Below are 16,937 nucleotides of genomic sequence, written 5' to 3'. Positions count from 1 at the left end.
TACAAGTTACCATCATAAAAACTGCCTTTTATTAGTCTTTCATTTTGAATTTCTGTTTGCGATCATCTTTAGTTTAATAGCTGCTGTAGAATATCTGCATTGAGTTCCTTATCTGTTATTGTTTGTCTGTTTCTATTTTATTTGATTTAATCTTTACTTACTTAAGCTGATTATTTTCCTCCCATGTCTGAAAATGCTCTAATGCATGTATTGTATGTGATTTATGTAAAGCACTGAATTGACTCAGTGTTTAATAGGTGCACAACACATTGCTTTGCCTTTTGCTGCTTTATACTGAAACATGATGGTGATCTCTCTCAAGATTTCTGCAACAACTTTTCTTTGCATTTTTGTGAAGCACATAGTCAGTATTAGTCTGTTATTAGCTAATGCAACATCCTTTTTGTTTTTGGTGGACCATATTCATAAAAAATGTGTCTGTAGCAGCAGCAGAGCGGCAAAGTGACATCGTCCATCTACCAAAGGGACTCAGTTCAAGTGTTAGCAAACTGGTCCTTGAGCATGAATCTATAGCAGCTTCAGATATGTTATTCTGTAGCTGACCCTGTGTTCTGACTTCCCTGTGGACAAGGAGAAACTGACATGGAAATTTTACAACAGGGATCAATATTGCTTTATGTCATTATATTTTTTCTGTATATCTTGCCAAAACGTTCAGTATGCTGACATATCATTCAGTTACTGGAAAGTGGACCGGGTGACTTTTGAACCTTAAAGTGCTTAGCTAGCTCAGCAATACCAGCCCAAGAATCCCAATGGACTACTGTACATGCCAACTGTATAAGACAGTGTTAGACTTCTAAATCCGCTGAATTAGCTCAGTTTTCATCAGCTTCTTTTTTTCGATCATATTTTTTTATATTCCATATGATTATTTATTTGACTATCCTGAAACCCTTTTTAAGCCAGGTTATGACCATCTGGCTTGGACATTGAAACTAAAGGCACATCACTGATAGATAGTTTTATTAGTAAATGAAAAGTGGCCTGTCTTCCTCGCGTTTATTAGGACATTAAAATATAAGGCAGTATAAGGCAGTGTGTATAAACATAGGGAGTCTGTCTTAATGCAATAATGATATGTCATGATGTGCGTGTCTTGTATGTGGGTCTTGCTCACTGCAAAAATTCCTACCCTCCCTGGAACAAGACTACGCTGTACAAAATCCATAGCCTTTGTGCCCTTTGCACAAAATTAATTTCAGTATAAGCTGACAATAAAGTTGCATAGTAACGTACATAAGATGTATTCATTTACACTAACCCCATGTCAAGTGTTGTCAGCTCAACTGATGATGACATAACCAGACATTTTATCACAGCCCCTCTTCAGTCAAAGATGAAACCGATTCTTAGAAAAATATGTACGTATAAAACAAGACAAACAACAAAAATAATCCAGCTATCAAATCTGCAAAGAGCAAGAAAATCTCAAAGCAAAAATCACTTTGGGTAATGTCAACATACTAACACACGGCAACCAGAATGTAGGGAACTTATCATTTAAATCTTCTCTTAAACACTTTGGGATTTAAACCCAGATTTAAACAAATCTGTCTATGTCTATGTCTATGAGTGGAGCAAACATATTAACACAAAGCAAAAACTCATACGGATTACAGATGCAGTGCTGTAACTTTCAAAATCTGTTTCATTACTCATGGAAACAGCTTGACCAATTTTTGACTTGGGTTTCATTTTTATACATAGTCTGCAGTCATAGCTTGTCTCCTGCTGTAAGAAGACACTTTTCAACATAGTTTTCAACACAAATGGGATTTTATTGATTTTATTGACTTTTCATCATATATTCAGCCATTCTGTGCCATTTTATTACTGTTATTTATTATTTAGAATTTTCTTCAACTGGAAATGATAAACCTCATTCAGCGAAGTTGTTATTCAGACAAGTTGCCCTCTGTGTCTCATACATTCTCTAACTCCAATAATTGTTGTTCTTTGAGTTCATCTGTATTCTGTGAACTTTTTGTTAAGCAAAAGCAATGACAAGGGGGCAAATATCAGTCAAGAGTCAATTCTGTTCAAGCTAAAGTCAATTATTTAGTTAATGGTATTTTCCCAGTGTTGTCAATAGAGAATGGTTGCCTTGCTATCGATCTGTGTCCGTCATCTTTGATGAGTGCTGATCAAAAACCCATTAAAAGTCAGTGTTGTCTGGATGGCTATCAGATCATGGAGGGGTGTAGCAGAGATAGATTGAGGACAGAGGCCACAAATGACAGAAAAAGCAGCAAGAGAAAAAGAGAGATACAAAGAGAAACAGCTAGAATCAATTAGAGCAAAGAAGAGGGCATAGTTGGCTGTAATTAAGGCTGATGATAATTGACTCAAAATGAAAACACATTTCCAGGAAACTAATGGATTTCATTATCAAATTGACACCACCAAATACCCCATACAGTTGCTATCTTTAGTATTATACCAACAGAATAAATTATAGTATTTACACGAGTTGCACAACCTTTTTTTTTTAAATATTGAACTTAATATTGTTTATATTGAACCGCCATTCAAAATGCAAAATCCTATTGATTGCAATTTAACCAAGACAAAGTATGCAAGTCAATCCAGCAGTAATTACAATATGGAGATGAAACAGATGAGTATGCCCCTTTGACAGAACACATTTTAAAATGTCACAGTAGGAAAAATACAAGTGTAAATAATAGAATGAATGATGGTTGAGTGGAGACGTTGATGTAATTCATAACACCAGTGCTTTCCCTACTATGACAGGTCAAAATGTGTGCTATAAAAAAGCCCTATGGAGAGACAATATTTTAGATTCCTGTGTGCAGTCACACTGACCATGGGCTCTCTTTTTTCTTGACAAAAGAATTCAAGCATTGACACAAATCGGCCACAGTTTGGTGTAACATGGAGGAGGGACTGAATACTTTGTTAGTAGAATGAATACAGAATCAGCCGGGCTTCAGTAATGACCAATCACACAATCTCTTCTGATGCTCTTTAAAAGCTGCTTCAGGTAGAGAGGCTGAGGTATCTGAGAGAGAGAGAGAGAGAGAGAGAGAGAGAGAGAGAGAGAGAGAGAGAGAGAGAGAGAGAGAGAGAGAGATAAAGAGAGAGAGAGAGAGAAAAGCTCACCACTGAGAGGCACCTGACACACAGCACCCCAAATATTAATCAAAACTTGCTCTCAATGCTTGACTGAACAGGCGGCATGCAGATAATGTTTTGATACATACCTGCAGTAGATGAAAAAAAAAATTGCAGCAAATTGAAACAGGCAAAACTTAATATGTATGAAAGTTGATTTGTAATTTTGCTTTGCTTTGGATTGGTTTAAGTTTGTTTGTGTGCACCTCTCTCAACGAAAACCACAAAATTACCCCGCGCTTGTGATAAGAGGTGGTCTGAGCAGGGTTTTAAGGCAAACCCAATTTCATGCCAAAATGAGCACCAAAATAGCACTGCACAGACTAATCTAATTGAGTTTTTTGTTGTGTGTACAGTAATAGTGCCAGTTTAGAAAGTATGTGTACAAACTGTTGCATATAGACACAAAGATTTCATAGAACCTAAATACACAAACTACACAAATGTGTTCAACTACACAGTATCCACAGACAGCAAACATGAAACAGGTGGCAGACCATCTCAACAGCGCTGGGATACTTGGAGTGATGAAATGCCTGGAATGACTCTTGAACTCTTGTGTCTACTCTCTCCCTTCCAGGACTGGCTGAGCAAGTTTGGCTACCTCCCACCCCCTGACCCGGTGACTGGGCAGCTTCAGACCAAGGAGGCCCTGACCAAGGCCATCAAAGCCATGCAGAAGTTCGGAGGTCTGAAGGAGACCGGAGTGTTAGGTATGTGGCTGTGTGAGATTGTGTTGAAAAGAAGGGATTATATGTGAGAGTTAGTGCTTTAAACTGATGGATGGATGAATGAATGTGTGTGTGTGTGCATAAGTACAGAATGTGAGAGATGGAGCAGTATTTTAATGTATCTAATGATTGAAGTCTGTGAAATTTTCTGAGTTTGTCACACCATAGAAAAATCTATAATTTCAATGATTAAAGTAAATTGCGTACTATATATGATTAGGTTTCAAAATTGTGAAAAAAAGGGTTAGAGTTAGTATTCACAGTATTCTCTGCTCTGAAATGCCGAGCTCATGTCTGCTGAAGGTACTGAAAACACAGCTCAACTGAACACCCTCTGAGTTAACAACACTTATACCAAACCACAACTAAAAACATGGACTATATTTTAAAAATAAAGTTAGGAGCCACTGTGTAATTCGGCATATATTTTGCACGCAAATGTGGCCTTGTAAATTTAACTTAAATGACTAGTTAACAAGCAATCCATCACCAATCATGTTACGCAGACAGTGGTCGGTGTCAGCCAGTGTCGGCCACTGTCAGCACCATATCCGTTGACTCTCCTTCCAGTCAAACAGCTGGTGCTGAAGCCGAAGCCGCTGGCAGCTCCACCCGTCAACAGATGCTTCAGCTAGGTTTAAAATAACTCCTTGAGTGCTAATGTTGACTGAAAACAGACCCATTCACCAGTAATAGAAGATTATCCAAAGTGAATCCCAGTTGTCTCTGATAAAAGTTTCTAAAACTACCCAGTGTAAAAATAGCAAGTATGAGTACATGCACTCTAGTGTTTATATAGTGGGAAAGGGGTCATGCTAGTGACCCCTCTAACTCATCGAACCACCATTTCAGATCTGCCCTCCTGAACACAGCAATGGTGAAAAAAGCTCCACACTCCAGTACAAACTCCAAAATTCAGTACTATGTAGTTCACAGTCTTACTACATGTTTTCAGCAATTATTTTCTAACATGTATAATGTGTTCAAACAGACACAGGTTTACATGTATTTTTTGAGTGGCCCTGAGGGACAAAATGTTATTAAACCTTACAATATAATGCAACATAATGTAATCCAAAACAACAAAAACACAAGCTATGGCATTAGAATGTGTCCATTGAGTGTAATGGAACATAATTCTGAGTCTCAAGTCCAACCATTGACCATTTGAAAGAGAGCACTTATTTTGTATTTAATTGCCTTCAATTGCACAGATTACACATATCTATACACACCATGAGATGCTTTGTGAGGATGAATCACTGCTCTAGCACTCTATATGTGAGTGACAATAGTGGAATGTGTATTGAATAGTATACATTCTACTTTCTCTCTCATATACAGTATTACTCACACTCTCTCACACATGCACTCTGCGATGCTCTTCTTCAAATAATCTTATTTTTCATCATACTCACCACTTTTCCATCTCACATGACTATAGAGGTTAGAAAGTGTGCTTCTATGATTGTAAGAGAATACAGTAATGCATGTGAGCAAGTTTAATGTATGTCCTGAAGGCTAGTCTGTGCAAGAGTGTGATTGTGCATATAAGATGATATCTTAGAGAGCATGTATGATTAATGGCCTGTATGCCCTCCCATAATCTGCTGTATGCACATATCCATGCATATATGAGTAGTACAGTATGAGTTACCGACACTACTATTTTCACACAAATGTTGAACCATGGTGAGGTTGGATCAGCTGCCATATATACTTTATCCGGTGTGTTTTATGTTGAACAAAATCATTATCAATTCATTGTTAACTTACTTTGTTTTCCAGATGTCAAACAAATAAAGCATTAAAGTCATAATAATGTTGTTTATTGTGAAAACTCCCTGTTCTCCTCTTCTCTTCTCTACTTTCCTCTGCAGACCAAGCCACGCTCAGCCTAATGAAAACACCCAGATGTTCTCTGCCAGATGTGTCTGAGGCTGAGGTAACAATGGGCCGCAGAAAACGAGGCCTGACTCCTCCGAACAAATGGAATAAGAGGCATCTGTCCTGGAGGTAAGGAACAATGAAATAAACAAATAACTAAAGACTGTATTGAAAATGAAATGATCATTAGTTCAGATATGATCGGGGTTCCTGCATGCTACGGTGCTTGGCAATGTTTATAGACAATGTGAAAATTACACACTGAATTTTTGATCAGTCATCCATCACATCTGTAATAATGCTGAATGCTGTGACACACAGATTGTGGACAATGGACTGGGAATGCGTTCTGATCCTGATTACATTGGTGTGTTTTTGGCAGTGAGAGTCGTCTTGCTGTTGTTTGGCAACCACATAATGAGCTATGATTGTATGTACTAACAGCTGCTGACACTGACACAAATACACTCCAGCAGCACTTTTAGTATAAAGAACAACATTATTGTGAGACCAACACTTTACTGCTTGTGGCCTTCATCAAGGTCAGAAGCATACTGGCTTCACTTTGAAGTAGTTCTTTAATATACCTATACTCACATATATTCTTTAAGTGTTGCTGGAGTTTTGTCTTTGCTTAATATATATTTATATTGCAGTATAGTATATTACAGTTTTACCCATGTATTTTAACCCCCAACACTGAAAAATCTGAAATCAATAAATTGATTCCCCAAGTCATCAAAAAGTAATCTTTCCTTTCCTTTAGACTTAACTTTTCTTGAAAGTTTTTTTAGCTTTGATTTTAACATTTTTCAACTTTTTTGTTGCCCAAAAAACCCCAAAAAACAATTTAAACTAGATCCTGATATGTCAATATATCAGGCAGCAGATATTATCCCCCAATACTGGCCTATCAGAGATATATCAGTTTCAGCATATAAATTGTCCAATATACCAATTGTTTTTACAGATGTATATATATATATATATATATATATATATATATATATATATATATATATATATATATGTGTGTGTAGGTGTGTGTGTGTGTGTGTGTTTATATTTATAGATATTTATAATTATTACATTCCCAGTTAAGTTTACCATGTCAGTGCACTGATGTCATCTGCAACTACAAAATATATTACATATCTCAATATATCAATATATAGACACAAAAAATCTATTATCAGTCAGGCTCTAATTCAAATCCATAAAAACCTTCCTACCACTATGCTACAAACCACTACAATTCATAATACAATAAAGGCCTAATTCAGTCCAATACAGCCTGACTCAGCTCAGTTTGACTCAGTACATTACATCAGTGCAATATAATAAGTAAGAAGTCATAAATAGTCACATTTTTACAGTTTTTTTCCCCTCCATCTCTGCATTCTTTGATAGATTAAATTAGATGGCTCTTCCTCAAAGTGGAAATCTTCTGGTTTCTAGATCAATTTTTTGCTCAGAGGAAGAGCATTTTTTAAAAGTGGCATGCTGATTAGAGTAACCTTCAATAAACAACAAGCACTTCCCTCCTCTCAAATGAAATGCTGCACAAAAAAAACAGCACATTTGGTGATTGTTTATAAAAAGTGGTATAAATTAAAATACTTTGGGACATTCAGAGTAATGTATGGAAGAGGGAGGATCGTCCACATGTAAAGATCACCAGGTCTATGTAATTCTACTCAGAGTTATTTGTATTATTCCTAAAAAGCAAACAGTAATTCTGCAGTTTATACATGATAAAATAATATGGTCGCATTAAGTGCAGCTGGTCCATCTGTCAAGGATACAGCTTAGTGTGAGACAGCAGAGGAGGAGGCAGTAAAACATATGGTTGGCCTTTGCTGATTCACACACACTACCAGGGGTGATTCAACAAGGAGATGATCTAAGCTAGTGTGTCGGACAGAGTGTGTATATGTACATAACAACCTACACATTATTAAAGTAGAAACACAGGCATGCACAAGCGCATGTTAACCCACAGAAAAACATACATGAACAGTGCATGCAGTATGCACACATGCACACACAGTAACAGTGGTTTTCTCTCTCTCTCTCTCTCTCTCTCTCTCTCTCTCTCTCTCTCTCTCTCTCTCTCTCTCTCTCTCTCTCTCTCTGTTGGTAAGAGGTGTTTGTAAGGGTCAGTGCTTCTCAGTCAGCCAACTATCAGACACAAGTCATGACAGGCCTACCATAACTTTTGATAAAACTTCTCTGTTTGATGGGTGATCTCTCCCAAATTTCAGCCAGCAGTCCTGATGCTGATAAGAGGAGTTTTGAACTGCTCAATGGCGTGCCTAACCATTTATTGGATTATTCATCGTGGCTTGAATGGACCCGTTGTCTTTTTAATTTGTGTCTATTGCATTGTGGTGATGCAACTGACCAATCACAGCTTGACTTTAAGCAAAACCTTGTGTTGCTATTAGCCAAACTAGTGGCCTGATATATGTTGACAACTATTAGATGGATTTAAATCAGTTCAATTCAATTTTATACAGACAGTCACACGGACTCATCTTATTGACATCTGTGATCCCCTGACTTTTCCTCTTGTGCCACAGTGAGGTTGACATGCATAGTTCTTAGTGAAATGTCTTTTGTTGAAATTTAGTGACAGTTAACTTGTGATTTTCAGTGCAGTTCAGTCACAAACATCTTCACAATCACCTGCTCCTTGATAATTTATTCCAGCACCACGTGCAGCTCTTTCAGCTTGTAGTGAGTGTTGATTGCTCTGCTGGTGTTACAGTGTTTCATATAAGTTCTGGAGTTTATTTATGCATGAAAAACTGCTAAATATTGTTATAAAACATAAGACAGCAAACAGCTACAGAATCATTTAAAATTAGGCATGCTAATGAGACATTTCGGCATATCAAAAAAGGCCATGAAAAGACAAGAAATACAGTAGAGTTGATCTGTGTGTCTCGATAGGCCAGATTTTTGAACTTTCATATAGATATTGTGTATTATCTGTTTAGTTTCCTTTATTAATCTTCTTTCATTGTGCACTGTAGTGATTAAATTAATTGCGATGAGGGACAGGGTGTCAGCTCCGCATCAGAGTTTAGCAGGGTGTTGCTTTGTTATGGGCTGCAGTGTGTACCTGACAGCAGGAACATGCTGCAGTAGACAGGTAAGTTGTGAAAAGCTTGGCTATGCTCTCTGAATGTGTGACGCTGAGATGGTGTTTATAAAGAAAGTAAGCTTAGTTTGTGAAGCTTACACACAGCACTTCTGCTGCTGCTGCTGCTGTAAAGTAACAACATGACAAGCTGCTTTTGTGGGTAAGGGTTGCTTTTGTCTGGTTCTCTAAGATGAGTGACCAACTAGAGGTGGGTTTGCCATTTTTGTTGCTAAAAGGTGTTGCCAACTTGCTTTAGAGGACTCACACCCTCTTTTAACTGAAGGTGCCTTCTGTCACATTTGTGGTAATGCGACATGACAGCAGGCCATTCAATAATACAGCATTTTGGAGATGAGAGCAAGATTTTTAGCCTGTCTTAGCAGCTGTCAGATAGAAAACTGAGGAGAAGAATTACTTTTCCGCCTCCGCCTCCTCCTATGCAATATGCATAGTCAGAGCCATCAGTAAGTTGCAGTATGTACTTTGAAGTATCTTAATGCATCTTAGAAAAATCAAAGGTGGCAGTTATCCGTTTAGTGGACGAACGCTGATTAAACAATCTTAAGTCAGTCTTAGGTCTCAGTTGAGGACAGTTGTGCACACAGGCCAGATGGGAACAAGCAACCAGCAGAAGAATAATAAACCAAGCGGGCAAATAGATCTAAGATAGACCAGAGGGAGAGCAAAATGAAACAAGGTGTGATGGGAAAACAGGACATCAGGGCATTGGAGCATTGGAGAAACAGGTCGATAAGCAGGAACTCTCAGCTGATGTAAAGACCTGCAGGGGCTGTGGTAGTTAAAAGAAGAACAGAAAATAAAATAAAACATAGACTGAGAGAAGATGGTAAAGATGGTGAAGCAGTGGGATGAAGGTGAGTAGTGTCATGAGTCTGCTCTTGTTAAGGTCCTCAGTGACATCCACTTAAACACAGACAGTGGCAGAATTTCAGTCTCAAAATTATTGATCTCAGTGCTGCATTCAACACAGCCGACCACAACATATTACTAGACTGACTGGAAAACTGGATGGGAATTTCTGGCAGAGTAGTAAACTGGTTTGAATCCTACCTAAAGAACTCAATCGGAGGTCCCAGGGCTCCATTCTAGGGTCTCTTCTCTTCTTTTCCTCTACATGCTCCCACTGGCTCAGATTATGGAAAACAACAAAATGTGTTACTATAATTACGCAGACAATACACACCAATTTAGAATTTAGAAAAAACTAATTTAATTGTTTTTGGTGTCAAGGGAGAATGATTAAGGATCAGGACTCAGCTTCAATTGGTAATGTTAAAAACCACAAACCAAGCCAGAAGTCTTGGTGTAGTCATAGACTCAGACCTGAATTTCAACAGCCACATTAAGACGATTAAAAAAGTCAGCCTACTGTCACTTTAATAATATATCAAGAGTTAAAGGACTTCTTTATCTCAGCAGGATTTGGAAAAACTTGCCAATGTGTTTATTTTCAGTAGACTCAACCACTGTAACGGTGTCTTTACAGTTCTTCCTAGAAAATCAATCAGACAGCTACAGCTCAGAACTCTGCTGCTCGAGTCCTCACTAAGACCAAGAAAGTGCATCATATAACTCCAGTTCTCAGATATTTACACTGGCTTCCTGTCTGTCAAATAATTGATTTCACAATACTACTACTGGTATATAAACCTGAATGATTTAGGGCCAAAATACATTTCTGAACTGCTGCTTAGTTGTGAACCAACCTCTCAGGTCATCTGGGATAGGTCTGCTTTCTGTTTCAAACTAAAGCTATATGGAGAAGCAGCATTCAGTTTGAAAAGCACAGTGCCTTATTATTTACACTCACTGGCCACTGTGTTAGGTAGACCTGTACAATCTAATGCAATCCAATACAACAGCTTTGTCATAAATTCTACTTTTATGAGGCTTATACATTTGCTGTCTGTTTTTTTCTTTGTGATACAGTTAGTAAGTGATCATTTTGACTTTATATTATTGATGGTGGTAGTGAATATTGGTGTTGTACTGGACATATCTTCACCTTTTAAGTGGATGTGGGGAACATCCAGCAGGTATAGAGCAACATTTGCATTGATTTGGAGTTGTTTTTCTGGAACACCTGGAAAATGGAAGTCTATTATTCACTCTGTTTTGGCTCTGTTTTTCATTTCTTTCAACTCCTTAGGGAAATATCTGACTCTTTACTGGCTTGATGCTCCACTGTTCATCTGCTAGTTGGTAACTGTGTCTGTTTGCCATTTGGTGCTGAGCAGGTACTGTTTGATTTGTAGAGCTTTTCTCTGAAAACAACGTTGTGACGGTAGTAAGAATGAAAGAAAACAGTGCAGTTGCATGCCAGATAGCTAAAAAGCTAATTTGTCTGTGCACAGTCAGATGATAATTCATGGCTATGATTAACACCTCTCACATCACATATTGTTATTTGACTCATTGTTATTATACATATATCAATAACAGCTGCTTTAAGGTAGGGAAAAGATATGGCAAAAGAAGCCTAATTAAGCTATGGTCTAGCCTCCAGTGGTGGGATGAACCAGAATACTTGGTTATGCTTCAACATTACCCTAACTTTCCACCTCACCACATAAAAAGCACACTACTTCCTTCATTGGCACTGAGTGTTGGCACTGTACATTAGATGCAGATTTTTTAATGTAATCATATTTCAGGACTGTTCACACAGCCAGGATCAACTGTGGAGAGGAAGCTTCTTCATCACCGGGATTTGAGATTCTGCTCCACACTGGTTTGTGGCCACATAGGTAACTGCTCAGTCTGCAAGAAGGATAACAAGTTACCTGGTGACTTTTGTCCGTGTAGTATAAACCCCTTCATCCCACCACTGGAGATTTTCAGTGAGAAATACAGATGATTTCTTGGTGTTGGTGAGGGGTGGGGGGGTCAGGATATTATTGCCAGGGGCTCTCTCAGCTAGAATTGCAGTGAGGTCTCAACTGACCTGGAAAACCAGGTGGCAGCAATCCAGCATCACACTGCACAGAAAGTGTTGTGCGGAATCAACATCTGCTTCAGGGAACCAGCATGTACACCTCTGTGAAAACCTGCTGTTTTATGACTCGAACATTTTGCTTTTTCTCATCACTCGCTCTCTCTTTCTCCCTCCTTCTCTCCATCCCACCACTGCCAACCTACTACTGCCAATCATATGCCTTACAGTGCCTTCAGCTTGGCCCCACTCGGCTCTGCATGTCTTTTCAGTCCAGTGGAGCCACCTCTCTACTCTCAGAATTCACATTTGTATAAGAAGCCAAGTTTTAAATTGAGATATACGGACCTCATGGGTTTTTTTTGGGTTGTTTTTTTTTTAGATTTTTTTTTGCCTGGAGTTCATGTAAAGAAGCAGATGAGAAATTCATTGTACTTTTATTATATATACTTGTGGATGATTCAGTTTCTATATGTGGTTTGTCAATAAAGCAGTATAGGAAAGCATTAATATTCTATACAGAACCACCTTCTCTTTATTAAATTTAAATGTTTTGCTTAATATATTTCTGACATGTACCCTGTACACACACACACACAGCCTTACACCTTTGGTTTATTTCTATTGATTCCTGCACAGTTATTCAGCTACAAGGTTCCCATATTGTTGATGCCAGGCAGAGAACATTTATATTCATCTACAGTAAATGAAGTGGAGAGATACTGAATTGTGAATACTTTTGCGTCAGTTAAACGTTACTCTGGAGAAACAACTCAAAGAATGAAATCTGTAAAAGAGAAATATATTAGAATTAAACTGCTGTTTTGGCAATATGGCATTCCTCATTACATATTTATAACTTTGTTTGACTAAAGACATGGCAAGGGATTTTTTACACATGTTCAGTGAAATATCTCTCAGATGTAAAACTTCCCTGAAAGCATGGCCACTCCACAGCTGTGATAAAGATACCAGATCCCTTCCACAGCCATTTTATTATCAGGATAACTAGAGGGTTGTGTTAACTTCCAATAATAGAGTTATACTTGCTATGCTCCTGTCATTATATTCATTATCTTGACGGTGGGAAATCTGTCTCAATTTATGGTATCTGTTACATAGCCATACAAATGCAGCTTACTGAATAGATATATTGTGTTATTATACATGTGTATTTCAGGCTTGATTTGCCTGCTTCACCATGAACCATGAACTATTGCCTATGTATCATTACTTTTTATAGGAGTTGTGTGTAGATTGTGTTAGGGTTAACTTGCCCATAATACATTGCATATTAAGTGCATTGTAAAACCACACTTCCTCTTATTGATTTGAAGGAAAAAGATTTGAGATGTCTCCGAATCCCACATCTTTCCTTCGAACTAGGTGAATTAAAGATTTCTCTTTTAGACAAGGGAAATTAAGAGAGACTCACTAATTCACAAATCCAATTCCTCAGAAATAAGCATACACTGCTTTAAGACAAGTCTAGTAGTGTGTTACTTTCTCATTAAATGTGGGATATTATCCACATTCTGCACCATTGGCATGGTAATTGTGCTAAAAAAAGATTTTTAGTATCAGTCGAAAATGGGTTATTTTACGTGTATTAAGACATTTATGATTTATATTTGATTAACCCAACATTATTTTACTAATGTTTTTTTAATCACCTCTCTAGTATGTTACTCTTTTTTAGGTATAGAAACATTAGCTTCACTCAAATGCTAACTAGAATAGTTAATAGTTGCATTAATTAAAACAAATGACATATAATTACATTATTGCATTGCATTGCATGGCATGATTACAAATATTAATTTCAGTGGATTTTGACTATCATTGACATAGTTGGGTTTAAATTGACTGCGACAAATTTTAATGAATATCTGAAGACGTGTAGAATCATCATGAATACTGTGACTTTTCATCTCTTTGCTTGTTTACTCACTCTCATCCCTCCCTCATTCCCGTCAGCCTGTAAAAGTTGCCTCCCTCTCTTTCCTGCCTTTTTTATTCATGCCGTTTTCTCCTCTCCCATCCTCTGTTAAGCACCATAGCAAAAAGATTCATATTCTGTCCAGGATTGCCTGCTCAGTAGTGTCGGGGTGTTCTTTGATGTAAGCAGTTCTTTATGTAGGTATTATATTTGATTGATGTGGAAAGGTCTGACAGTACACTCTGTTCTCAGATATTTATTCGTGAGTCAATGATGCACACTCAGGAGCTCTGTTGCTGCTAAACAGCCCTTCAGCCACTGAGCTGCTGATGATTCCTGCTTTATACTGCAGCTCAAAACACTTACATCTGCACTTTTTTTTGCTACAAACTCTGCTGGCTCATGCTCTTATCACTTGCTAAGTGCTTGTCAGTCATGGTCGTGATATTTTCAGAAAATAAACATAATTTTGTGATCATGCAGCTTGATCACCCAGTAAGTTCACTGTTTTAGAGCTGAGCTTAGAAAAGACATCCAGTGTTACAAATATGACTAAAACTTTTGACTATCAGGGTTTTTTTTGTTTTTAATTTGCTCCAACAGTAGTGACAAAAGATCCATTAATAAATGTTCCACTTGTAGTAGCCAAAAAAGTTACTTGTGTAAAAATATATAAGCATAGTTCAGTCAGCAAGTGGAATGCATTAATGTTTAACATCTACTGTAGGTGTTGATCTTGTCACTCCCCAGTGGGAAACGACAAGCTCAGCTAATCACTTCCCTCAGGAAAGCACAGACTCTAAGCCTCCAGGTAGATGCCAGGATGGAGGTGGAGCTTATGAAATAAATAGACAGCAAAAGCGGTAGCAGCACTAAATTCACAATCAGATTTATTGCTAATTCTAATGTAAGTTTTCACATACATGGAATTTGTGTTGGTGCAGTAGTGCATAAATATCAAGAAATAGAAGGTAAGAGAAAAAACAAATATCCAAGTGAGAAAGGCAGACAGTATGAATATATAAATACATTTTATGATAAAGAATAAGTAAAAAAAAAATAAGTTCCAAGTGAAGCGAGCTGCAACGTTTAAAAAATATAAAGTACAAGATGTTGACTGGGAATGTGCAATGTTCACAGTATAAACAATACAAAGATGTGTTAGATGTGATGACTTCACAGATTTGCAATGTAAGATCACAAGAGTTCACATTACTATGACTTGTTTTGATTATGAGTGAGATAGAGTCCTTGTCAGTGGGGCTCCGGGGCCTTGTTGTTGCGGCTAGCTGAAGAAACTCCTTTTGTGGCATAAGGTTTTGGTCAAGATAGCCCCATTCTTGCCAGAGGGTAGTATTTGAAAATGATCTTTCCTACTCACCTTAGTGTCTTGGAGGCGTGCAGGTCCTGGAGGGACAGCAGATTGCAGCCAATCACCCTCTCAGCAGAGCGAATAATACACTGCACTCTGCCCTTGTCTTTGGCAGTGGCAGCAGTGTACCAGATGGTGATGAAGCGGGTGAGGATCGACTTAATGATGGCAGTGTAGAAGTGCACCATCACTGTCTTTGGAAGATTGAAATTCTTCAGCTGCTGCAGGAAGTACATCCTCTGCTGTGCCTTCTTGGTTAGGGAGCTGATGTTCTGCTACCATTTAAGGTCCTGAGTGATGATAGTTCCCAGGCAGCAGAAGGATTGACTGGGAAGTCACACAGTGACTGGTGCAGGTCAGGCTGGGTTCTTTCTGAATTCCACAGCCATCTCCACTGTCTTCAGAGCAAGTCCTTCTGGCCGCTCCAGGATACCCGATGGTCAATCTCTCACCTGTAGAAGGACTCATCAGAAATAAACTCAAGACTGACTGGTGACTGTGGCTGCAGCTGTATATATACATGGAGAAGAGTAGAGAGGAAAGGGTATTTTTGCTGAGGTGGGGGAGCTGGAGATGATAGCTTGAGTCACTACGATGTGTTGTTCTTGTTGCACAGAGGACAACCAAGGTACTGTCATGCATTTGATACTTATCAATTTGGTTCGGTTTGCTTTCCCACCCTAAAACCCATTTCTGTCTCAAACACATTTACACAAACAATGTCATTGTGCACAATACGCTGCTGTTATGATACCTGGCAGAGGCCATGCAATCCTGCACCTGCAGTGAAGTTGGCTGCTGCAATGGACTGGTACCTCATTAAAAAAAACTCCAACTGTTATCCAAGAAAGCAACACAAATCCTGGGCTGTGACCAACACCAGCCCCAGCAAATAAGACTGAAAAAATGGAAAATAGACTAGATTACCGTTGAAGTGCATAAGATGACACTCCTCTTCTGTAAAGCGTAAAACAGCTTAAAGTTAATCACAATTTTGTTAAAGGTAGCGAACAGGTTAAAAAGTATTCTGCCTGCTTATGATAAGTAACATTAATGCTAACACTAGACTAGTCTGGTGCATTAGCGTAGTGTTAGCAAGTTGGCTAGATCACATTAACATTTACATTAAAAACAGACAGAGGCTAATCTGTTTTCTGATAATTGCTGTTTAAGTTTCTCAGAGTACAGTCACTTAGCATCTCTCACCACCTCGGTAAATTTGTGTTTAGACTCTTTTAACTTGTCCTAACCCTAACCCTTCCTCCTTTTCCAACCTAATCTGAGTGAGTTTAGCTGTAATTCAGGGTTTGTCATTTTTGTAACCATGGCGTGTGATAGGACTTGGTTAAAAAAAACAATAACTTTGTTACAATTCAATTTAGTCTTCATTTGAATGATCCAATCGATTTGTAAAATCCCAAAGGCTATCTCTTCAAGTGCATCTTTTCCCATGGATGTGTGAAGTTTCAATCCTGTTAGCAACAAGATCTCGTTTCAAGATCTGCCCATGTGAGATCTCATTAAATCTCAGTTTGATCAGAAATCATGGTGGGAGGTGCTCTCGCTGAAGGCACTGCATAGCCTCAAAATATTTGCTGCATTTCAGATTTAAAAATGTACGCTATACAAAGTGGAAGTGAAATATTGAGTCAATACGTACCGCATAGGCTGTACTACACTAGCTTGCACTATTTTATGTGGACTGTTGACATTAATATTTTAATAATGCACCAGATTAGATGGTTCCT

General features: G+C 38.1%; 1 protein-coding gene across 1 annotated transcript in view; it reads left to right on the top strand.

The window, feature by feature from the left end:
* The window catches only part of mmp17a (matrix metallopeptidase 17a), an 85,955-nt gene that overhangs the window by 42,178 nt on the left and 26,840 nt on the right, over positions 1 to 16,937 (top strand). Inside the window, exons 2-3 of the mRNA XM_053339929.1 lie at positions 3,740 to 3,872; positions 5,771 to 5,906. Coding sequence (XP_053195904.1) covers positions 3,740 to 3,872; positions 5,771 to 5,906 — 269 coding nt within the window. The remainder of the gene's footprint in view (positions 1 to 3,739; positions 3,873 to 5,770; positions 5,907 to 16,937) is intronic.

The sequence above is a fragment of the Scomber japonicus genome, chromosome 19, assembly GCF_027409825.1.
Source record: "Scomber japonicus isolate fScoJap1 chromosome 19, fScoJap1.pri, whole genome shotgun sequence".
Taxonomy (NCBI): domain Eukaryota; kingdom Metazoa; phylum Chordata; class Actinopteri; order Scombriformes; family Scombridae; genus Scomber; species Scomber japonicus.
This window is presented reverse-complemented; position numbering and strand designations above follow the sequence as displayed.